We start from the raw sequence: 24,381 nt of genomic DNA on the forward strand, positions 1-24,381 counted from the left end.
TCTCTGGTTCATTTTGTTTGATAAAGTAATATCTCGTATTCATTTTTTATATTTATGTTAAAAGAAAAATTTAGTTATGTTTTTGACCCCAGTAAAAATTTCCTAGGTTCGCCATTGAACATAACCATTCATTAGCCCAGTACTAACCAGAGACTCTTTCCATTTGACCCTCCAAATGGATGCGAGAGGAACAGCCAAATCATCTGGACTACGACCAGGGACAAACGAGATAGCTACACATGCTGCGGACATCGTTATAAAGCTCACACTCTCTAGCTATTTCCCGAATCCAGTGAGCAAAATCGAAGAAGATCCGGTTTACCTATAGAAACCGCTTCTTCGACCTGATTCCGTGTCCGATCCATAGCCGATGCGAGAAAACTCCCTGAAGAGATCGGTATATCCCAGGTTTTCTAAGCGCCAGCAGGGAGGCCATCTACGGATGGGATGGTAAGAGTGTGAAAGACAATGCAGTCTGAGATTGAGAGGTTCAAGCTGCTTTAGAGCTTTCTTGGGGAGCAAGAAAGGGATTTTGTGCCGTGTCTCAGCTAATTTGTTAGCCAGATGGAAAAATGCAGTCATGTGACCAAACCCGAACCATGGGAGCATAAAAGCATGAAACTTTGACCCCATTTATGTTGACGTTCCTTAGTTTTTTCTTCTTATCTTGTTCTTGTGGTTCTTGTGCTTCTGGTTATGAGGATTTTGTTACAGATGAGAGATGATCTGAAGTTTAGGAATTAGGAGAGTACTGGTATGAATTGAATGATTCAAGTTTGTTACGAATATGTTTATCTTTAGGTTTGATTAATAATCTATTTAAGTTGTTTATAATCTATATATAGTTTCCTTTTCGTATTTAATTTACGGAAATTATTCCCTAATATATGTTATAGTTAAAAAAAGGTTACCAGCATTGCCTGTTTTCTTGTAGTGTTTAGCTTCCGGAAACTAAATATATTCCCTAATCTTATGAAAATTGCAAAGATGTGACACTCAAGATAGTTAAAGCTGACCTCTATCATATTTATAAATTCTATAATTACCATGTGTTGTGTGAAAAGCATACAGATTAGGGTTATTAATGATAGAACGACACAAGTTCAATCAAACCCAAACCAAATCCATTTTTTTTCATTTTTTTTTACGTTTCACAAAACATACAAATAATGAAATCAATTCATGACTTCACAAGTTCAATCAAACTCTGTTCAAACTTATCGATATAACCATCAGCAAAACCAGACTCAGCCAAAACACATCTCCACTTGTCATGATTCTTTCTCACTTTCTCACCGACCTCACTACCTTCCTCCATCACACTCTTCACAGCATTCTCCAAGCTCCCCCGCGAGAACCACCCATTCTCTTCCCTCTCCACCTCAACCGCCACCTCCATCTCCTCCGTCATCAGCCTCGCGTTCAATATCTGTTCTCCGTGCTGCGGAACCAAAACAATCTGACAATCACTCATCAAAGACTCCCACATCGACCCAAACCCGCAGTGGCTAACAAAACATCCCACTGAAGGATGGTCGAACACCAACGGTTGCTGAATCCAACCTCCGAACACAATGCCACGTCCCACGTCCTTGAACCCTCTCCTCGAATCCTTCCGGTAACGCTTCCTCAACGGTTGATACACCCGTAGGAGGCTTAATTGCAATCAGAAACGGTAAACCGGTTGATTCTAGCCCTAAACAGAGTTCTTGTCTACAACGGGTTGGCTACCGAAAGCGCAGAACACAACCGAACCGGTTTTGAATTTCGCTAGCCACTCTGCCCACCGAGACTCTAGAGAGGGCTGATTAGGTTTGGATCCAGAGGGAGTACCGGTCCGGCCAGGTAAACCGGTTTGCTGTATTGGCTACTGATGTAATCGCAGAATTTGCCTTCCGTCTCACGACAAGTCCTTATAGCTATCGCGTCGCAGTTTCTCATCGTGGTAACTTTCACGTCAAAGAAACAAGCAGTCCTCTCACGCTTCCTCCACATGAATTTTAGGGATTTTGCTTCATGCGGACGCAAGACGACTTTCGAAGATGGGTAACCTAGAGGTATCTTAGCTAACTCGCCCCCTGACAGTTCCTTCCCGTCAATGACTTCACGCTCAGCGGCAGGGACAAGAGACAGCGCGATTGCCGCAGCACTCACAATGTTGAAGCAAACGGTTTTGCACCCAATGGGCAGTATCGAAGAAAACCAAGTCAGGCTTGATTGTATGGAAAATGGTCTCGACCTCTGGCCGGGTTTGGTTCATTGCAACTGTAAGCAAATAAGTCAAGAAGTAGGGGACGTCGGAGTTGGTTTCTGCACCGGGAGGGAGCCCTTTGACCTGAGGGATGGAGATGGTGTGGAAAGTGATGAGATTCGGGTACAGATTAAGAGGTTCGAGCTGGGTTAGTGCTTTCTTCGGAAGCAAGAAAACAATCTTGTGACCTTTCTCTGCGAGCTTGTTGGAGAGGTGGAGAAAAGGAGTCATATGACCAAAGGCTAGCCATGGATACATCACAATGCTCATGCTTGACGAACCATTTGATCCAAAATCACCCATATTCTTCTTTGGGTTCTGTCTTGTACTATTCTTTAATTACCGGAAATATTGTTTGATAGTCTTTTTTCTTCTTTTGTTTGATTTCTGAGATGTGTCTTTTGGAAGTATAAAAAGGCAGAAACCCGTTAAATGGATTGGTGAGTGTGGCTCGTGGTGAATAGTGTGTCGCTATTTGGGGAACCAAATGACCGAGCAAGTGTAACCTCCCGTGTACGTGCAACTGTGCAACACGTGATGGTATCGTAACATGCATCAACGGAGTTATATTTTGAAGAATTAATACATATACAATAAATTATATATTTATTATAATAAAGAAATATAGGAATAAAATAAAAGAGAAAATCATTATATTATTTTGGATTATACGACTACACAAATTAAAAAAATAAATTGAACATCTTATAACGTATAATATTAAAAAAGATTTTGTCAACCATTAGACTATAACTGGCCGGCCCATTAGCCAAATTCTTACATTTGTAGGAAGCGGGACTCGATCCCTGGTGTGATAATGCCTTCTACAAATAGACTTACCTCCTGCCACTACATTAAAATCACTTTACATATAATATTAAATTATAAAATATAAATATAAATAAGATAATATATATCATATAAAGTTAATTAAAAAAATACACTAAAAATATTAAAGAGAAAATCACACATGTTGCAATCAGAGCCGGCCATGACTACAAGCAAGCCAAGCACCAGCTTGCGGCCGCTCAGCTCTATATAATGTTAAACGGCCGGAATTATTTAAGAAGTGTCTTTAGTTTTACTGGTAAGTGTATGTTTGCCTTGAGGTTATGGGTTCGATTCCTCTAAAGACTTTTTCAGTTTCAACAATTGTTTTTTGGCTTGTGGCCACCAAATCTCTAGCGCCGGTTCTGGTTGCAATAAAGAGTGCCAAATGACAACTTCTTAGAGTTTGTCAAAAGAAAACCTTACTAAAATGTCAAGATATTTCAAAAAGAACATTATTAAAATATCAAGATATTTTTTTTGGATATTTTTTTTATGTATAAAATTTGAGAGGAATGAGTGCCTCTTGTCAGTTTTTTAAAGTATGAGATTAAGAAAATGTTACTTTATTTAAAAAAAATAATGAAATACACTAAGAAAATGTTAGTTGAATAAAAAGAACCATAGAATTTACAAAATTATGTGAGGTTTGAGATATGAGGGTTATTGAGATGTGTGCCTTAAAAATTGGAGTTAGAAGCCTATATAGATTCATTATTTAATTGGGTAGTTAATGCACTGATTCTTATATCAATTTATATTTGTAAGGAGTTACATAAGCTATATGAGAGTTATAAAATGTAATAAATACATATTAATATATTTTAATATTTATTATGTTTCTAATTTTTGTTTGTCATTTATTACAATATTAATAATACTATGGAAGATACAAAAGTGTCAACATATAACATAAGTAAATAATTTCAATAAAATGAAATTTAGTACCTTAAAGATGTATATGATTATTAATATGAGAGTTACAACATATGTGATAGAATCTGAAATTTAGTAAAATATCTGAGAAGGTTCACCAAAAATACATTTATTAGTTACATTAAGTATAATTTTTTAGTTAATATAACTATAAATATATGATGGGAATTTCAAAGTAATCAAATTAATACGAGAGTTACAAAATATGCGATAGAATATGAAATTTAATAAAATATGTGAGAAGGTTCATAAATACTTACATTTTTTTTTCAAATATAAATTGTTAATGTAACTAATAATATCTGATAGGAATTTCAAGCAAAACATATTATATATCTATTATAATAAAGAAATAAAGGAAAAAAAATAAAAGAGAAAATTATTATTTTAGACAATATGCTACACAAATTAAAGAATAAGTTGAACATCTTGTAATGTATAATATCAAATTATATTTTGTTGTAAATACAAATATAAATAAAATAATATATGGCATATAAAGTTAATTGAAAAAATATACTAAAAATATTAAAGAGAAAATGACACATGTTGCAAGAAGAGCATGTCAAATGGCAACTTCTTATAGAAAAAGAAAATTCATATTTTGGACAATATACTACACAAATTAAAAAAAAAAATTAAACATTTTATAATGTAAAATATCAAATTATATTTTGTCTTAAATATAAATATAAATAAGATAATGTATGTCACATAAAGTTAATTGAAAAAATACACTAAAAATATTAAAGAGGAAATAATACATGTTGCAAGAAGAGAATGCCAAATAACAACTTTTTAGAGCTTGTCAAAAGAGAATATTACTTTATTATATAAGACTAGAGAGAAACTTAGAGAAATAGTATGATTTATCACTATATGCTTCTCTTGTACATATCTTCTATTTATAGTGGAAGGAGACAAAGACAAGTATAAAGAGGTTGTTAACAAGTGCTGAACAAGTGTTACATGCATTTTATTTAGGGAGACTATTGTTGTGATGGATTGAATGAGGAGGGACACTTGTTATAACACATGTAAACTTTTTATCTCTGTTTTACAAAATGGAAAATTATAAATCAATAATTGGCACAAAATTTTCTTCCATTTTCTTCCATCTCCTAATAAATGTTGATTGGATGATAAAATTAAAAAAATTTTTTTTTTCATATGCTCTTCCAATCAAGACCATATTAAAGAAATACAAGAGCTTTTAGGAGTGAGTTATTCAATTAAGGAATTTAGGAGTGGGGTATTCAATTAAGACATTTTAAGGAAGAGATTTTAGGAGTGGTTTCTCTTATTATATATATTGCATCGAAAACACAAAAAATATACAAGCTATTTTCTACTTTTTATATAAAATTTATCAAGATGAATTACAGCAGAGATCTATTAGATCCGGCTATGATCATAGAAAAGAGGTTATCAAAGAGCGATGTTGTTGGTAATGTCGCATTACCGAAAGAAAAAGTGGAGTCTGTCCTCACGAGGATGAAAATAATTGTTTTACAAAACGGTGATCTAGTGGAAAGAGATGTTACAACTGAAGATTTGCTAAGCGGTGTTCAAGTGAAAGTCTATGACGTAATGGAAGACGATTTGTACACGGTTACTCTAAAAGTCACAGGTATTAATAACCCTAGATATTATTTCGCGTCTGGTTGGAGTGAAATGAAGCATTCGTTAGATCTCGCAAAAGACGATTTTCTGAAGCTCTACTGGGATCAAATTGAAAAGAAATTCATTGTTCTCAATTTTCAATACAATGAATTGCAAGTAATGATTCCAGTGTAACTTGTTTCCATCAAATAACAACTTCTTAGAGCTTGTTAAAAGAGAACCTTACAATATTATATATGATATTTCTAAAATTCATAAATTTTCCATATTCCAAATGTTGTGTTGTTAGTTGTTAGTTTTATTTTCTATAATAATAACAAATTTAAGTTTTTGGCTTAATCTCACAACTTTAATCTATAATTTTAAAACTCTATATATATTACGGCTATGCTTCCTTGGCAACCAGTGATAAAAGAGTATAAAGAGAAACAAATGTCAATGAAACTCTGTGTTTATTCATGAGAAAAGATGTTACATATATAGCTTTAGCCTCAACCATAATCTACAATCTAGGAGGAGATCTGAACTAAAACAAGTTACAATATACTATCCTTATCATATCACAAATATGCGTAGTACTTATATCGAATATGCCTTTGTTAGTAAATCGGGTATATAAACCTGGTTAAGCTACCAGACAACCTCAATACCTGTAACAACCCGTCCCGTAGACCCCACTAGCCTCACTGCTAGCCCACTAACCTGATTGCTAGCCGCCCGAATGGACCCCAAGCTGGCCCTGCAAGGCATCGATCCTAACCCATCACTGTAGAAATCCACATCCACCAGTAGGTTATTGGTGCGCCAGGCATTCCTCGAACCCTGGTCCTCATCCTTTAACAACTTTCACACAGGACAAGTTGCCACACTTTGCCTTTACCTGCACCACAAACACACATTGCAATGCATGAGTATTTTATAAACACTCAGTAAGGCAATCCTCTCATCTACTGGGCTATACACACAAGCAATAGAGACATCTCTAACCATCAAACAACATTCAACAATCAACAATAACAAACCAGGACTTCGCATCGACCGATACCAACATGCATCGACCGACACCAGTTGGAGGTTGCGTCGACCGACGCAAGATCTGCATCGACCGATGCAAGGGTAACTTGCATCGACCGATGCTCCCATTGCATCGACCGACGCATGCTCGACATAGCACAAAGACCCTAGAGTTTACGCGCCGTCCTCGCATCTGCGTCGACCGACGCACAAAGTGCATCGTTTTCCTCCGAAGCTTCTCGCCGGATCTTCGTTCCTACAACCACAAAACTCGATCCCAAGCCACAAGAAAGCTTCCTAACGTCCCAAATAACAATCTAACAAGCCTAACAGCACATAAAAAGCAAATCAGAGAGATCTCTAGCTTAGATAAGCCATGGTCATGTACTTACCTTTGCCACAGAAGAAATCCGACCCAAACACAAGGAGAAACGTTCCTAGGAAGCTCCTACAACATTCTCAGCTATAGATCTCACCAAGAAACGCCACAAACCTCCAAGAATCTCCAAAAACGCTCAAGAACTCTCACAAAGCTTTTTCTCTCTTTCTATTTCTCAAAAACGGCCACAACACCACGAATGAGACAAAATCATGTTAAGGGTTTCCTTTACCCAAAACGCAGCGTTTGACTTAAGTCAAAACGAAGGAACTTGACCTTGCATCGACCGATGCAACTCCCAAACCGGGATTTCGGTTCACGGATGTTACAATACCCCCCTTCAAGCTGGAGCATACAGATTATGAATGCCTAGCTTGCACCGAAAACGCCAAAAACCATCTCTCCCAATCAGTTTGGTTAAAGTATCAACCAGCTGAAACTTCATGTTAACATGATGCAGAAGAATGTTACGAGTTACGACCTCATCGCGAACAAAATGGCAGTTATTCTCTATGTGTTTGGTTCTTTCATGAAACACCGGGTCACAGCGGACTGTCATTGGCTGCGTATGAAGCACCCCCAACATGTGTAACATCCGTTTCACCCATAACAATTCCTGAACTAGATCAGCCATAGCCCGATATTCAGCCTCAGCTGAAGAACGGGTTCCTATTTTCTGCTTCCTAGTCTTCCAACTTATTGGAGAAGTCCCTAGTTGAACAAAATAACCAGTCACCGAGCGTCGGTTCAGAGGAAAACCAGACCAGTCCGAATCACACCAGCCAGTAAGCTCGAAATTATTATCAGATCGCAACAAGATGCCCTGTCTGGGATCAGATTTAAGTACCGTACAACCCGAAGCGCAGCTTGCCAGTGATCTTCTTGTGGTGTCTGCATAAACTGAGCCAGAACATGAACAGAGAATTCCAAGTCGGGACGTTTGACACCCAAGTAAATAAGTCGACCCAATAGACAACGATATGGTTTTAGGTCCTTCAAGAAAGGAGAAGTAGACCGTTGCAGACCATGAGTTTGTTCGAGTGGAAAATCTGCAGGTTTTGTGGCCAGATAACCCGTCTCGGAGATGATGTCAAGAGCATATTTGCGTTGACACAAATAAAAACCCGAAGCATTCCTTGCTACTTCAATGCCTAGAAAAAATTTCAACTCACCCAAGTCCTTCATATGAAAGCAAGAAGACAAGTACTCTTTGAAAGCTTGTGTGGCTCGTTCACAACTCCCAGTGATGATCAAATCGTCAACGTAGACAAGAATGTGTATAAGAGTAGTACCTTTTTTGTAGGTGAACAAAGAGTAATCAGATGTAGCTTGAACAAAGCCATATGCAAGCAACGCCGAAGAGAGCTTCGCAAACCAGCAGTGGGGTGCCTGTTTCAGTCCATACTGAGACTTTCGAAATCGACACACTTTGTTTGGATCAGCAGACTGAAACCCCGGAGGCATACGCATATAGACCTCCTCCTCCAAATCGCCATGGAGGAAAGCGTTGTGGACATCAATCAGATGAACCAACCAATTATTCTTTGACGCCGTATCCAAAAAAAATCGAACAGTGCCTATTTTCGCAACAGGGGAAAATGTTTCACCATAGTCTTTGCCCTCTATTTGCTTATTTCCCAGAGCCACTAATTGTGCTTTATATCGTTCTATGTTGCCATCGGATTGAAACTTGACTTTGAAAACCCACTGACACCCGATGACCTTCTTCCCCGGAGGTAAGTCTTTTTTGGTCCAGGTTTGATTTTCCTCGACCGCACCATGTTCATTGCCAACCACATTACGCCATTTCTCATCTTGCATTGCTTGCTTGAAGGACCGTGGCTCAACCTATGAAATAATGACAGCAACATAAGCAGTATGCGTCGCTGAGTACCATCATAATCTGTAATTGCATACACCACCGCAACTGTTCCCGCCTCCTCGATTGGCGACGAAATCGGTGACCTTTTCCTTCCGATTTGGTTTTCTTCCGTTGACCTTTTCCTAAAAGTTGTTCCGCAACAGTGTCGTCAGTCGCAGAAGTAGAGGAAGAAGACAAAGGAATATCTTGACACAAAGTGGACCCTAATTCTGAAGGGGCCGAATTATCATCAGCAGGCCCACTAAACGAACTTGTAGCAACAAGGGGATTGTGTAACGAACTGGGCCAAACATTATAACTTGGATCTTCATCAAACAGAAGGTCTTCAAAAATTGGAGCCCATAATGGTTGGCCTTCTTCTTCTTCATCGACCAAAGGAAGAGACGTGTGTGGCAAGTACGGGAATTTCGTCTCAGAAAAAAAGACATCGCGTGAAACAAAGAACTCCAGTCGTTCAAGATCAAACACTCGCCAGCCCTTTTTACCCTGAGGATATCCGACAAAGGCGCACCGTCTACTCCGGGAAGCAAACTTGTCGCCACCACGTGACTGGTTGTGCGCGTGGCATAGGCTACCGAAAACACGAAGATGCTCATAAGCTGGAGGTTTGCGAAACAGACGTTCAAAGGGAGTGATGTTCCCCAACTCCTCAGAGGGAGTCCTATTGATTAAGTAACATGCCATTAACACACACTCACCCCAAAACTCGATTGGCAAATTTACTTGAAACCGTAACGCGCGAGCAACATTAAGGATGTGTCTATGTTTTTGTTCCACTCTCCCATTTTGTTGAGGAGTGCCAACACAGGATGTTTTATGCATGACACCATATTTCTGAAGAAAGCAGTGAGAGCCAAGAATTCGGACCCATTGTCACTTCTGATGGACTTGATACAAGTATTAAACAGTCTCTCCGTAAGCGAAAAAAATTTGTCAAACAAGAAGGAGCCTCGGATTTGTCGTTCAACAAATGAAGCCACACTACTCGTCAATATTCATCAACGATTGTGAGAAAATAACGACCTTCGAAATGAGATGGTGTCCATATGGACCCCAAATATCGACATGAACTAACTCGAAAATAGCAGTTGTTTTATTAGAACTTGTGGGAAAACAATCTCTGGTTTGTTTAGCGTAAATACAAAGATCACACGCAGTATTATTCAAACTTGCTACAGAAACAGAACTAGAAAGAAACGACAGCATTCCCACAACCTTTGCCAATGTATGCCCCATCCTCGCGTGCCACAACTCCACTGTGTTCCTTAACTATGACAGAAGCAGCCAACTCGGTACTCCGGAAAAGGAATGTGCCACCAACCCGCTTACCAGCTCCAGTCACTGTCCTCATACTGCGGTCCTGAACCACGAGGAAAGTATCAGCCATTTGACAACACATCTATATTCATCCATTAACTGACCAACGGAAACCAAATCAGACTGTAATTCTTCCACAAAGTAAACAGATTTCAAAACAAGTGCAGCACCAAGTCGAATAGTGCCTTCTTTGGAAGAGACCTTCTCTCTCCCATCAGCCATTATAATCAAAACCGTAGCCATATCTCTAACATTTGACAACAACTCAAACTTTCCTGTCAAATGATGAGACGCTCCTGTGTCCTTTATCCATGAAGGAAGAGGAGACTTACCTGATGGTTTGTCGGTTGTGGTCTCTTTTCCCGCATTGAGAATAGATTTGATGGAGCGCCCATTGTTGATCAGTAAGGCCATTCACACAATCGCGATCATGATCTGTGAGCACATGATTGACCTGTTCGTGACCTTCTTTGTCAACATTGGGAACATAGACGCGATTCGAATAAGTAGGAGGACCACGACCTCGTCCACCGGAAGAACCTCTGCTTGTGTGAGCACCACCACGACCCCTGCCCTGAAGTGTTCTCCCTTTAGGGCGATCACCCCACCATTTAGGATAGCCGATCACTCCATAGCAAGTGTCTGCGGTGTGGCCAGAGTGATTGCAAACTTTTCCTTCTCCTTTTCTTCTAGTTGAAATCGTGGTTTGGTATGCACAACAAATGAAGTAACTTCAGGCTTCTCCTCAACATGTAAGCGCATATCCTCTTCTTGTCGCATAATATTGTAAACCTCTTCCAAAGGTTGAACAGGGACACGAGAGACAAGGCTGGCGCACGAAACTGATCATTAAGGCCACACAGAAACTGATGTACCTTGTCTTCCTCGCGATCTGCTTCTTGGGCGGTACCAAGGTCACACGTACACAACCCACACGAGCACGTTTGTATCCGGCAATAGGCTGCAATGCTATCCCAAATGCGAGTTAGTTTGCCATAGTAAGCTTCAATTGCAATACCTCTTTGTTTGCAACACGCCAGTTCAGACTTGATTTGCTGAATACGTGAGCCATTCATCACAGAAAACCACTTTTTCAAGTAATCCCAGAGATCCTTAGCAACATCACGATGGGACATGGTGGAGCTAAGCAACAGATCAATACTCATCTTGATCCATGAAACGAGGAGAGCTTGAATGGTCTACCAGTCTTTGAAATCAGAGGAACCTTCCGTGGGTTTGGGAATCGTTCCATCTAAGAAACCAAACTTCTTGTAAGAAGTCAGAACCGTCTTCATGCTGCAGGCCCACTTATCATTGTTGGTTCCTTTCAAGAGAGGGTGAGAGATCACCGCGCCAGGGTTGTCTACCGAGGTCAGGTCATAAGGTGAGATGGTTCTTCTCACCTCCACAGTGGTCGTCGTTGCCGGAGCAACAGTAGTCGGGTCGAGTAGCAGACATGCTTTTCGTCAAATCGAAAAAAAAACTTCAAAAGTGTATCAAAAAAAAGTTTTCAGACTCTAATACCATAAAGAGAAACAAATGTCGATGAAACTCTGTGTTTATTCATGAGAAAAGTTGTTACATATATAGCTTTAGTCTCAACCATAATCTACAATCTAGGAGGAGATCTGAACTACAACAGGTTACAATATAATATCCTTATCATATCACAAATATACGTAGTACTTATATCGAATATGACTTTGTTAGTAAACCGGATATGAACCTGGTTAAACCACCAGCCAACCTCAATAGAGTATGATCTTATTCTGTAGGTCCTAGTCAAGCAAGGTCGCGACCAAAAAAAAAACGAAACTCTAACAAGCTTATACGTACAATTACAAAAAAACTAGTGAGGTATTTAGGTATATATATATTTGCAAACGAGATTCTCTTTCACAGAAAACATTTTTTTAATATCTTATTAAAAATAAAAGAATAAACATTATAGTTAAGATGGGGATAAATTGCATTATAGTTGAATCCCATTTATCTATTCGTGGGTGATGTTTCGTACTCAAGGTAATGAAAAATGTCTTCGTTGAATCCATGACTGACTTTTTTTTTTTAGTTTTTACAAGACTTGCTAAATAATGGTTCTTAGACGTTTTAATTGTTGTTAAATATGTTTCTTGGACGTTTAACAAAATACTTTTAAAAAAGAAAACAAACCAAAAGACCCTAATTTTGATTGCATTTAACGCTAGAGAGCTTCTTGAGTTACTTGCTGTGCACTCTATTGTCGCAAGAAGCTGACATTAAATTTTAAAATCGTAGGTTTATTGTAAAAGTGACTAAAAAATATTAGTGTTTTAAATTCAAATTATTCAACTTCCTACTCATACTATACACTTCATCTGTGGTGCTTTTTGAGGAACATGGTAATATAAATCTAACGTTACTGGGGTAGTAGACACACACACTGCGCTAGAGAATTAAAGTTAGAACTAAAGATTTGATGGAGGTTTATTTTGTTAAAGACTGTGGTCGACGGAAAATGAACAAAACGACTTTATAACGTTGGGATGGTCTATCAAACTCATCTTCTGAGATTCCCTCCTAATATCATCCTTAAACAACCAAAAACACATTGATTAATTCATATAGAAAGAGGTCTAAGAAAAAAAAGAAAAACAAACATGAAGCACAGATACGACATCAGTTCAATACTGAAATGCAACTACAAACATGAAACGCTACAGGACAGATCTAATCACGCTCTCATCACAGATACAGACTGGGGAAATCACAAATAAACTAGCTTAAGAATATAGTTGAATACTAAGTTCCTCATCTAAAGACTAATAAGATAAATCAAAAAATCTACAAAACAAAACAATTAGTTTTAGTACCCTCCAAGATTTACCGCTGCCACTATGTATGAAGCATCAATAATTTTAGCAACTTTCCAATGATCTCAAAATTCAAAACTTATTACTCAAGAAGCAGAATTATGATACAAATACGTCAATAATGAAAAGCTCAAGTAAGGCCTCTCTTCCAGATTGATCTAATATAATCGAAAAAAAGCGAACCAGATTGGAATTGCAACGATCGAGATCCAAACATTTGATAGCGACGACTTCATTAGTACGAAATTGAGATAGATCGCTCGATAAACAACAGCGCTAGCTCCATGTCCTTGAACGAAATTGATATGATGGTTGCAGTGAAGAAATTTTCTGGTGGTTCCAAGCAGGGGAAAAAAGAGTTTGTAACTGAAGTTAAGATCATTAGCAAACTGCGACATCGGAACCTGGTGCAACTCATCGGTTGGTGTAATGAAAAAGATGAGTATTTGCTGATATATGAGTTCATGCCAAATGGTAGCTTGGACACTCACCTCTTTGGGAAAAGACCCCATCTCTCATGGGACATAAGATACAAGATAGCTCTCGGTTTAGCCTCTGCGCTTCTTTATCTTCATGAGGAGGGAGATAGGTGTGTATTGCATAAGGACATCAAGGCAAGCAATATCATGTTGGACATCAATTTCAATGTAAAATTAGGTGACTTTGGGCTGGCTCGATTGATGGACCATGAACTAGGCTCCCATACAACAGGGCTAGCAGGAACATCTGGGTACATGGCTCAAAAGTACGTGATGGATGGAAGGGCGAGCAAGGAATCTGATATCTATAGCTTTGGCATTGGTATACTAGAGATTGTCACGGGGAGAAAGTCTGTTGATCATTCACAAGAAAGCACTGAGAGTGAGATGAGTCTTGTGGAGAGAGTGTGGGATTTATATGGAAGACAAGAACTTGTGTCAGCCATTGATAAGAAACTTGGTGAGGATTTCGATAAGGAACAAACCGAATGTTTGTTGGTCGTGGGGTTATGGTGTGGCCATCCTGATAGAAACTCGAGGCCTTCTATAAAACAAGCGATCCAAGTACTGAACTTGGAGTCACCATTGCCTCAGCTTCCCCGAAAGATGCCCTCTGCCACGTTTCACATCTCACCTTCTTCTTCTCTCTTACTTAGCTCAAGTATAGTATCTGCCACCACGTCCTCGAGAAGTCAAGTTGCTCGGGAGCTGAAGATGAGAGATGAGGCAGATCTTGGTGGCCTTTGCGGTTCTGAAACTTGATTGTAATCCGATATCACATCATTTATATAGTTGTATATGTGTGTATGTGTGGACATGTGAACGGCAAGTGAACCATGTGGTCTGGTTTTACATGATTTCTATTATATGATTGTGGGGTTTGGAAGGTTTACAAAACGTTATACATATTGTGAACGGCAAGTGAAGCCGAACTCTTGTATTTCTTTAATATGGCCATCCTGATAGAAACTCGAGGCCTGTAGAATCAAAACAGAACTCAAAGAACAGAACACAAGTATCTAATAAGAATTGCTCTCTTATTAATCTTAAGGAAATTTACTCAAAACCTTAAGCCTCAAAAACTCATAAGTTGTGCTACAAACTAGCACCTCCTTATATAGAGGATAAAACACCAAAATCAAAACACAATAGGATAAGTCCACAAATATATTTTAGATCCTCCTAAAACATACTAATCCTTATCTTTTGTACATTTAGATTCTCCTAAATATACTTGGCTTTATCCTCAAGTTATTGCAAGCTTACAACATTTTCCCCCCTAAGCTTGTAATCTTCTTCACTCACTTCACATACTCCCATATGAGCCCTCATTTCTTTAAACTTCATTCTTCCTAGAGCCTTAGTTAGAATGTCAGCCTTCTGTATGTTACCAGGAACATGCTCCACGCTTACCTGCTCCTTTTCGACACACTCACGTATGAAGTGGAAGCGAGTGTGTATGTGTTTGCTGCGGCCGTGAAACACAGGGTTCTTGGTGAGAGCAATGGTTGATTTGTTATCGACTCGGATGATGACTCTCTCGCTTTTCCGCCCAGTCACCTCTTCAAGGAGTTCTTGAAGCCAGATTGCTTGTTTAGCTGCCTCTGTGGCTGCCATAAATTCTGCTTCACATGAAGATAAAGCAACAATCTCCTGCTTCTGCGAACACCAAGTTATCGGCGACTCTCCTAGATAAAACATATGCCCTGTGGTGCTTTTGCCGTCATCCACATCAACATTATACGAACTGTCACTGTATCCCACAAGACTCACCTCACTTGTGCGTTTGTAAAATAGTCCAAAAGAGCATGTTCCTCGAAGATATCTCAGAATTTGTTTCAAACTTGCTCCATGTGACGCCTTAGGATGCTGCATATACTTGCTCAAGACACCAACACTATAGGCGAGATCAGGACGTGTGTGAATCAAGTATCGGAGACATCCTATGCTTCTCCGATATCTCTGTCCGTCAATGGCACTTTCTCCTTGTGACTTGGACAACTTCAAGTTCATATCCATTGGTATATGTGTTGAGTTGCAGTCTCCCATTCCAGTCTCCTCCAAGATTCTAAGTGCATACCTCTCTTGCTTTAGAATAATCCCTTCATCAAGTTGCCTTACTTCAATACCTAGGTAATATGTAAGCAGTCCAAGGTCACTCATTTCAAATTTCTCAGCCATTGCTTGCTTAAATTCGGAGATGGAAGCTTGAGAGTTCCCAGTGACGAGTAAGTCATCCACATACACAGCGACAACAAGAAGATCTTCCCCTATCTTCTTATAATACAAGGATGGCTCCTTAGAACACCTTTGAAACTTCATCTCTCTCAGAGTCTGATTTAGCTTAGCATTCCAAGCTCTAGGTGCTTGTTTTAAGCCATAGAGAGCTTTCTGCAACTTGTAGACTTTGTTCTCGCTCCCCTTGACTATAAAACCCTCTGGTTGATGAATAAACACTTGTTCCTTGAGATCACCGTACAAAAACGCTGTTTTCACATCCAAGTGATGTATCTTCCATCCGTTAGAGGCTGAGTAAGCAATGATGAACCTAATTGTTTCCATCCGAGCCACAGGTGCAAAGACTTCGTCATAATCAATCCCATGTCTCTGTACATATCCTTTCGCCACTAACCTTGCTTTGTATTTGTTTATGCTTCCATCTGAGTTTCTCTTGATCTTGAATACCCATTTTAAACCAATAGGCTTCACTCCAGAAGGTAGCTCAACTAGACTCCAGGTGTTGTTTTTCTCAATTGACGCAAGCTCATCTTCACATGCTTTAATCCAAACCTCCGAGGTTGAAGCTTCGGCATAACTCCAGGGTTCTTCGTTAAAAGATAGCAGAAGACGATCAAGTTCCTCATCCTGTGTAACATAGTCAGAAAGATACCTCGGTTGTGCTCTAACTCTCGCAGGTCGTCTTACCGTTGACTTTTGCAGATCACTGTTACCATCATCACTCGATTCATCACCATCTTCTTCTCTATCATGGTCTTGTTCCAACTCTGGCTCTGTGAATGTCTGATCACCATTAACATCATCATCGTCTTCTCCAGCTTGACTTATTAGACGAACTCCTCTATTTCCAAATTCACCAATCGAAACAGAGAAATCTGCAGAATCTTTACATTCCTCTGTTTCGTCTTTTGTCCAGTTCCAGCCTCTACTTTCATCAAAACGTACGTCTCGACTCACGATAATTCTTTTGCTCAGTGGATCAAGCAACCGATATGCTTTAGAGCCAGGTTCAGTTCCAAGGTTCACCAACATTCTTGATCTGTCATCGAGCTTTCTTCTACCCACAGACTCTGTTCTCGCAAACACAATGTAGCCAAACGTTCTCAGATGATTCAGATTCGGTTTTACGCCTTTTAGCATCTCATATGGAGTCTTATCGACCAAGGACCTTGTCGCAATCCTGTTGATCAAATATGTGGAGTGTCGCACCGCTTCTCCCCACAAGTAGTTTGGTAAGTCCATATGTTTTAAGATGCTCCTCGACATTCCTAGAAGCGTTCTGTTTCTCCTCTCAACAACACCGTTTTGTTGAGGTGAGTACGGAGCTGTCAACTGTCGCACAATTCCGTTCTGTTCACAAAAAGATTGGAATTCGGCTGAGTTGAACTCACCACCCCTATCGGTTCTGAAAGCCTTGACCTCGCACTTAGTCTCTTGTTCAACGATTCTCTTAAATTTCTTGAACTTATCAAGGGCTTCACTCTTCTCCTTTAACAGAACTGTCCACATATAGCATGAAAAATCATCTATGATCACGAAGATATACCTTTTCTGAGCCATTGTTGACGGTGTGATTGGTCCACAGAGATCACCGTGTATGAGCTCCAATGCCTGTTTGGCTCTAAACACGGTTGCCTTTGGGAACGGATCCCTTGTTTGTTTACCGAGCAAGCAAGACATGCAGGTTTGTCTTTCGACTTTGATATTTGGTATGCCTGTGACCAAATCTTTGCTTATCATTAACCTCATTGTGTCTGTGTTGACGTGACCCAGTCGTGCATGCCAAGTACTCGAAGGTGAGCTTGTAGAGACCAAGTGAAGACATTCGACCCTCTCGACTTCCATTACCACCTTGTAAAGTCTATTTTTCGACCTTGATGTTCTCACAATCAGCCTTCCTGCTCGATCATACAACATCAACTTGTCTTCTAGCACTCGTACCTCACAACCTGCCTCAGTAGCTTGTCCTAGACTCACTATGTTGCTCTTCAAGTCTGGTATGTAGTAGATGTTGTGTAGAGCTTTCTTCTCACCATTCTCAAGCAAGAACCTTATAGATCCTTTTCCCTTTATGTCAACCCGAGAATCATCTCCAAAACGAACCTTTCCCGAAACATCCTCACTTAGTTCATAGAAGAAGCTTCTATTTCCACTCATATGGTTGCTTGCTCCATTGTCAAGATACCATATGTTGTCGGTATCCACACCAACCTCAAAATTACTCGGTTTCACCTTATCTTCCTGGAGATAGACTACTTCATTCATCATTAACTCATCAGTCGTATGAGTATCTTCATCTTTCTTTTCGACTATCTCTTGTAGCTTGAGTAATCTGTCAGGGCAATCAGAGGCGTAATGGCCTTGTTTATCACATCTGAAACAAGTAATATGAGACAGATCAGGTTCCTTGTCCTTCTGTTGAAATCCGAACCTGCCACGGCCTCTACCTCTGGAAGAACGACCTCCTCGTCCTCTTCCTCTGTATCCTCCAAAAGAGTTTGCATTAGCAAACATGAGCTACCTTGATCATCATCTTGATCCGCCTCTTCTTCTCCGATTCTTTCTTCATATGCTTTTAGGCGTCCTACAATGTTTTCGAAGCTTGTTTTGTTCAAGTCAAGTACTTGCTCAAGAGAAGCAACAATTTGAATGAACTTCTTTCGAGGAAGACTTGACATAAACTTCTTAACAATTACAGGTTCTGCAAACTCCTTGCCTAAAGCAGCTGATTTCGTCGAAATTGCAGAGAGTTTTTCAGCGAAATCATCAATCTTCTCCGTGTCTTTCATCTTTAGGCGATCAAATTCTGCCATTAGAGTCTGCAGTCTCGCCTCTTTTACCATATCAGCTCCTACATGTCTCGCTCGTATAGCTTCCCACATCTCCTTTGCTGTTTCTTGAGCTCCAATTTGAAGAGTAAGAGAGTCGGGAATAGATTGGACGATGAGAGCGATCGCCAGGTCATTCTTAGCTTCATCAATGTTTCCCTTCTCAATTACTTCCCAAGCTTTGTGAACCCTGAGACAGATCTTCATCTTCATGGCCCATACGGTGTAATTGCTTGAAGTCAGCATGGGACACTTGATTGATGAAGATCCTCCTCCTTCAGACGAACCAAGATTGTCATCCTTTCTTGTTACGAACACTTTGTCTTCACCACCTTCTGTCAATGATTTCACGTCTTCTCCTGCCATTGTTTAGCTCTGATACCACGTGTAGAATCAAAACAGAACTCAAAGAACAGAACACAAGTATCTAATAAGAATTGCTCTCTTATTAATCTTAAGGAAACTTACTCAAAACCTTAAGCCTCAAAAACTCATAAGTTGTGCTACAAACTAGCACCTCCTTATATAGAGGGTAAAACACCAAAACCAAAACACAATAGGATAAGTCCACAAATATATTTTAGATCCTCCTAAAACATACTAATCCTTATCTTTTGTATATTTAGATTCTCCTAAATATACTTGGCTTTATCCTCAAGTTATTGCAAGCTTACAACAAGGCCTTCTATAAAACAAGCGATCCAAGTACTGAACTTTGAGTCACCATTGCCTCAGCTTCCCCGAAAGATGCCCTCTGCCACGTTTCACATCTCACCTTCTTCTTCTCTCTTACTTAGCTCAAGTATAGTTTCTGCCACCACGTCCTCGAGAAGTCAAGTTGCTCGGGAGCTGAAGATGAGAGATGAGGCAGATCTTGGTGGCCTTTGCGGTTCTGAAACTTGATAATAATCCGATATCACATAATTTATAAAGATGTATATGTGTGTATGTGTGGACACGTGAACGGCAAGTGAACCATATGTGGTCTGGTTTTACGTGATTTCTATTATATGATTATGGGGTTTGGAAGGTTTACAAAACGTTATACATATTGTGAACGGCAAGTGAACGTGCCGAACTCTTGTATTTCTTTAATATGGAAATGGAAGAAAATTTTGTGCCAATTTTTTATTTATAAATTTTTCATTTTGTAAAACAGAGTACATAAAAATTATTGATCTAGATAATTTCCATTTTGTAACTTGAGAAAAAAGCTTTATGGAAATTATGCAACATGAAAATTTTAATATCCATTTAAATTCTCATATATTTTGAGTTTCGACCAATCTACTTTATATACATCTCGCTGTATTATTTCTGTATATGCCAAATCTGTGTAAAATGGAAAAAAAAATTATTCCTTATCTGCATTGAGAGAAAGCTCCGATAGATCAAAAGTATTTACAATAAAATTTAACTAGCACAAAATAAACCAACTCAATATGTATAACGTTTTATCTAGACTATGTTCATACGAGTGGTGCCAAATTTTGCAGAAGGACCATGTACAGAAAAACAAATTTGGTTTTTGCATCGTAGGTTAGGCTTTGGGATGTTTTTAAAGACTTTCTTCCCTATCGCTATCAGTATCTGATACATATATTGATTGTGTCTATTGAAACATTGAAATGTGAAACTTGCATCTTTGCCAAAAGTCATAGAGCTACATTTTCATAAAACTCATCAAAGAGATACTAAATTTTCAATTCTCTTGTTCATTCGGCTGTTTGGAATCCTGCTCCTACTACTAACTAGTACTATTGGTTTTAGATGGTTTTTCCTTTCTAATTATTGATGATTGTACCAGAAGGGTCTTAATTACCAAAGCAATAATCATCTGATATAATGAAATCAATGCTTTTAAAACGTTTCACATTATGGTTTAAAAGCTCAAACACAATTTATTTAATACACAACATTGCAGCTTTTAAATTGGTTATATATACGAGTCAAATGGGGATTTTTTTTAATTAAATTTAACTAAACTGCTGAAGTCAATGGAGTATATATATTAACTTTGCTGTTGTGATATATAGGGTCTGACTGGTGACCACGTTTAAACGAGGCGGTTGAAAATTTATGAACGGTTGTAAAAGAGGCGGTTAAAATAGTGGATAGAAAAGATGGTGTGGTGAAAGAGAGCGGTTGAATATTTAGCTTTATTGGTAACATTATAGCGGTTGAATAGTACGAATTATATTAAATTATAAAAAAGTAAAAAATAATTTAATTAAATAAGAAAAATATGAAAGATAAAATATTTTATAACATGAAAAATTAATAACCAATAAATTATAATGAAACTTAAAAATATATAGTTACAATATGAAAATCATATACATAATTTTTAAGTATAAATTATGAATGCATAGCATACTGAGACTGAATTTTTGTTATGTAGTATATGATTAAATTAAAATGTGTGTTTTGTAAAATAAAAATACAACTATTCAAGTAGCTATAATGTTAAAAATAGTAAAAATTACAAGTATTTGTATTTATGTTTGAAAAATTTACAGTTAAATCTATTGTAACTCACACTTAAATTTGAATTTTATAGACAAATTAAATATTTAATGATATAATAATCAAAATACAAAGAATAAAATATTTCAAAAGAGGTTGCTGTACAGCCACCCAAAACAAACGTTCCATGTAGAGGAGAGTTTCCAATCACTCTTCCAACCACTCAAAAACTATTTTAAACGCTCATTCTAATCACCAAACCCAACCACTATTATGAACCGTTTGCTTCAATTGATATTGTGATTGGTAGCTACTCGAGCGGTTTGTTTCCAACCACAGCGTTTGAGTGAAACCAATCAGACCCATAAACGTTACAGCATTTAGTCCTTGAATACACCTTAAATAACTACAATGTTAACAATCAACATAGTAAATTCTATATGTAAACCGTTCCATGTCTTTTGTAATTTTAAAAGTTTACGTAGAGGACAAATCTTAAAATGTAACTCTTGTAATAAATAATAATGAGTTAGTATACCTTTAACTTGAGTTACTCTATAAATTTGTTTGTTTCTTTTGATAACCAAACCATCACAATCAAACAATCACTCTTAAAACAAGAAAACAGTAAGTGCAATGGAAGCTAGGAATCCAAAAGTTAGCTAGCCGAGGTCTAGGCCATACCTTAACTACATTCCATTATTGATATATTATGTTGATTCTTGCAAATTCGTGGTATATGAAGAAAAAGTTAGGGAGATCCAAGAAGGTGGTATTCGACTGGTTCAATGGTGGTCAAGAGTCTGCTTCATGTTTCCTTATTGCTATAGATAGTCGAGTTTCACCTCCCGGGATCTTCCATTTTTTCTAATTCATTTTTCATCACCCCATCGCCTTCACTCAACGCTCAGTTGAGGCCACAACCAATGCAGCCGCTATAACAGGTTGTAGATTTCTTCATCGACATTAATGCTTTATTCCTTTAACAGGTTAACCTTGATATTTTTCTAGTGCGTATAACACAAAGGTTACAGTACAAACTTCTTTTTTTTATTATATTCATCATAAAAATATCGGTTATTCCAAATTTATATATGTATTATCATCATCTTCATCTATAATAGTATATGTGTTATAAAATTAGCCTGAGTATACATCACCACAAGTGTTCCTCTTCATGCAAACCATCACAATAAGTGTCTCTTCTCATGCATGTGACACTTGTTTACTTAACTTACCATTTGTCATCAACTTCTTTATGCTTGTCTTTGTCTCCTCCTTTTATAAATAGAAGTTATGTAAAAAAGAAAAATGGGCAATACGAAGTCTTACCATCTCTCTAACTTTTTCTCTAACTTCTCTCTAGTTTTTCTCCCTCAAATCTATAAACTCATCTTCTAAATCTCTTTTCCTTTGATTTTTCTTATAATAAAGTACTTGTTACCTCCAAGTTTATAATATAGTTCACAACAATATGAATTTTATCATAAATACGATCACAGCTCTATATAATACTCTAGTTTTAATAAATTGGCTTTGAACTCTTTTTTATTTTATTTTTATTTTCCTTTTATTTGTTTCTATAGTGGTAATGTAGCATATTTAACTGATGTGTGCTTCTAGTACGCAACAATTGTCATTCATGCATGAAATCGAATTCAATTGTATGCGGTCGGTTCTTTTTCCCATAATCACTTTTAGACCACCGATTCATCTTGACCAACCACGAAGATCCAACGGTTAGAGATGGGATTATAATATGAGTGTTAATTTGTTGAATTCAAAAAAGTGGGTGTAAAAATATAAATTTCTGTAACGTTTTTGATAGACCGTAAAGTAAACACTATTTATATATTTCCATAAACAGCAAAGAAGTTTCCAAAAGGAGACGAAGATAGTAACGGCGTTGGGAAGCTATGACGGCGATTCCAAACGTCGGTGATATTGAATCTTCGGCTTCGCTTGGTCAAGAGACGGCAACGGAGACCGTCACCGTTAAAGGTGGCCAGACCGGAAGCGGAGGAGGCTCGTCTGCCGACGTCGTTTCACCAACCAAAGAAGAGGCTGAGGCCGTTAACTTAACCGACTCGTCGTTGTCAGTTAGTTTTCCAAAATTGCACGAGATAGGTCTAATAACGCCGTTTCTGAGAAAGACGTTTGAGATCGTCGATGACAAAGTAACAGACCCGGTTGTATCATGGAACCCGACCCGTAAAAGCTTCATCATCTGGGATTCTTACGAGTTCTCTGAGAATCTCCTTCCCAGATACTTCAAGCACAAGAACTTCTCAAGTTTCGTCCGCCAGCTCAACACCTACGTAAGGATAAAACGAGTTTTTCTTGGTTTTTACTTTTTAGCTATGTTTCTTGTGTCGCAAGCTTTGTAAATTAAAGTTAGGGTTTTGTAGGGGTTTAAGAAGGTAGATTCAGATAGGTGGGAGTTTGCTAACGAAGGGTTTCAAGGAGGTAAGAAACATTTGCTTAAGAACATCAAAAGGAGGAGAAGCAAAAGTAATTGTAACAAGGAAGCGAGCACCACGGGGTTGAAGAAGACAGAGACAGAGGCTGAGTCACTGAAGGAGGATCAGAACTGTCCAATAAGATTGGAGGTGTTGAAGTTGAAACAACAACAGGAAGAGTCTCAAGATCAAATGGTCACTGTGCAAGAGAAGATACACGGAGTCGAAACAGAACAAAGACATATGCTAAGCTTCTTTGAAAAGTTGGCCAAAGATCAAAGATTTGTTGAGAGGCTGGTGAGGAAGAGGAAAATGAAACAACAGAGAGAGCTCGAAGCAACTGAATTCGTGAAGAAGTTGAAGTTGCTTCAGGATCAAGAAACTCAAAATAACTTGGTGGATGTGGAAAGTCAGCTGATAATTAGAGAAATTATGGCCATGGCTGCAAAAACACAACCAGATCATGAGTCTGACATTTCCATGAACAATAATCAAAGTGGGAGTACGAGATGTCAGCTTAACACAGAGGACCTACTTGTTGACGTTGGTTCAATGGGTGGAAAGAAGATTGATGTAGATGTAAATGGGAGAATCGAGTAAAACAAAAAATATAAAAGGACTTGTACAGAGTTGTCTGGATTATACTGTTAGCTCTTGTAAAAAGTGTAGCTCTTTATTCCGTTAACACTTGATTGCGTTTTGAATAATGGTTGATTTTATAGTGTTAATTCTAGGTTTTTATGATCTACAAGGTTTTAAATACAAAAGTTCACAAATCACACTCTAGTCTTTATGTAGAAGCAAAAATTAAATTAAGTTCGGGCTATAA

The 24,381-nt window shown here is 38.3% G+C and overlaps 1 protein-coding gene and 3 pseudogenes across 4 annotated transcripts; 3 read left to right on the forward strand and 1 right to left on the reverse strand.

Moving 5' to 3' along the window:
- Nucleotides 1-1,118: 1,118 nt before the first annotated feature.
- LOC104753867 (anthocyanidin 3-O-glucoside 2'''-O-xylosyltransferase pseudogene) lies at nt 1,119-2,591 on the reverse strand (annotated as a pseudogene).
- A 2,702-nt stretch (nt 2,592-5,293) lies between these two features.
- LOC147949076 (B3 domain-containing protein At5g54067 pseudogene) lies at nt 5,294-5,977 on the forward strand (annotated as a pseudogene). Its single transcript, XR_015574058.1, has one exon. The product of XR_015574058.1 is annotated as a B3 domain-containing protein At5g54067 pseudogene (transcript).
- A 7,389-nt stretch (nt 5,978-13,366) lies between these two features.
- On the forward strand, nt 13,367-14,323 carry LOC147949077 (L-type lectin-domain containing receptor kinase IX.1 pseudogene; annotated as a pseudogene).
- Nucleotides 14,324-21,683: 7,360 nt separating this feature from the next.
- LOC104729163 (heat stress transcription factor A-9-like) lies at nt 21,684-24,280 on the forward strand. Of its 3 annotated transcripts, none has more exons than XM_087487887.1 (3): nt 21,684-22,526; nt 22,883-23,411; nt 23,502-24,280. In XM_087487887.1, exons 2-3 carry the CDS (start codon nt 23,010-23,012, stop codon nt 24,150-24,152), a joined length of 1,053 nt encoding a protein of 350 aa, XP_087344013.1. In that variant the 5' UTR covers nt 21,684-22,526; nt 22,883-23,009; the 3' UTR covers nt 24,153-24,280. The 3 variants fall into 3 exon arrangements, with proteins under 3 accessions (XP_087344013.1, XP_010446377.2, XP_087344021.1); XM_010448075.3 differs by having other exon boundaries at nt 22,403-22,881; nt 22,961-23,411; XM_087487895.1 differs by having other exon boundaries at nt 22,406-22,832; nt 22,961-23,411.
- The last annotated feature ends 101 nt before the right edge of the window (nt 24,281-24,381 follow it).

This window comes from Camelina sativa, chromosome 2 (genome assembly GCF_030686135.1).
Source record: "Camelina sativa cultivar CO46 ecotype springtype chromosome 2, ASM3068613v1".
In the NCBI taxonomy this organism is placed as follows: Eukaryota; Viridiplantae; Streptophyta; class Magnoliopsida; order Brassicales; family Brassicaceae; genus Camelina; species Camelina sativa.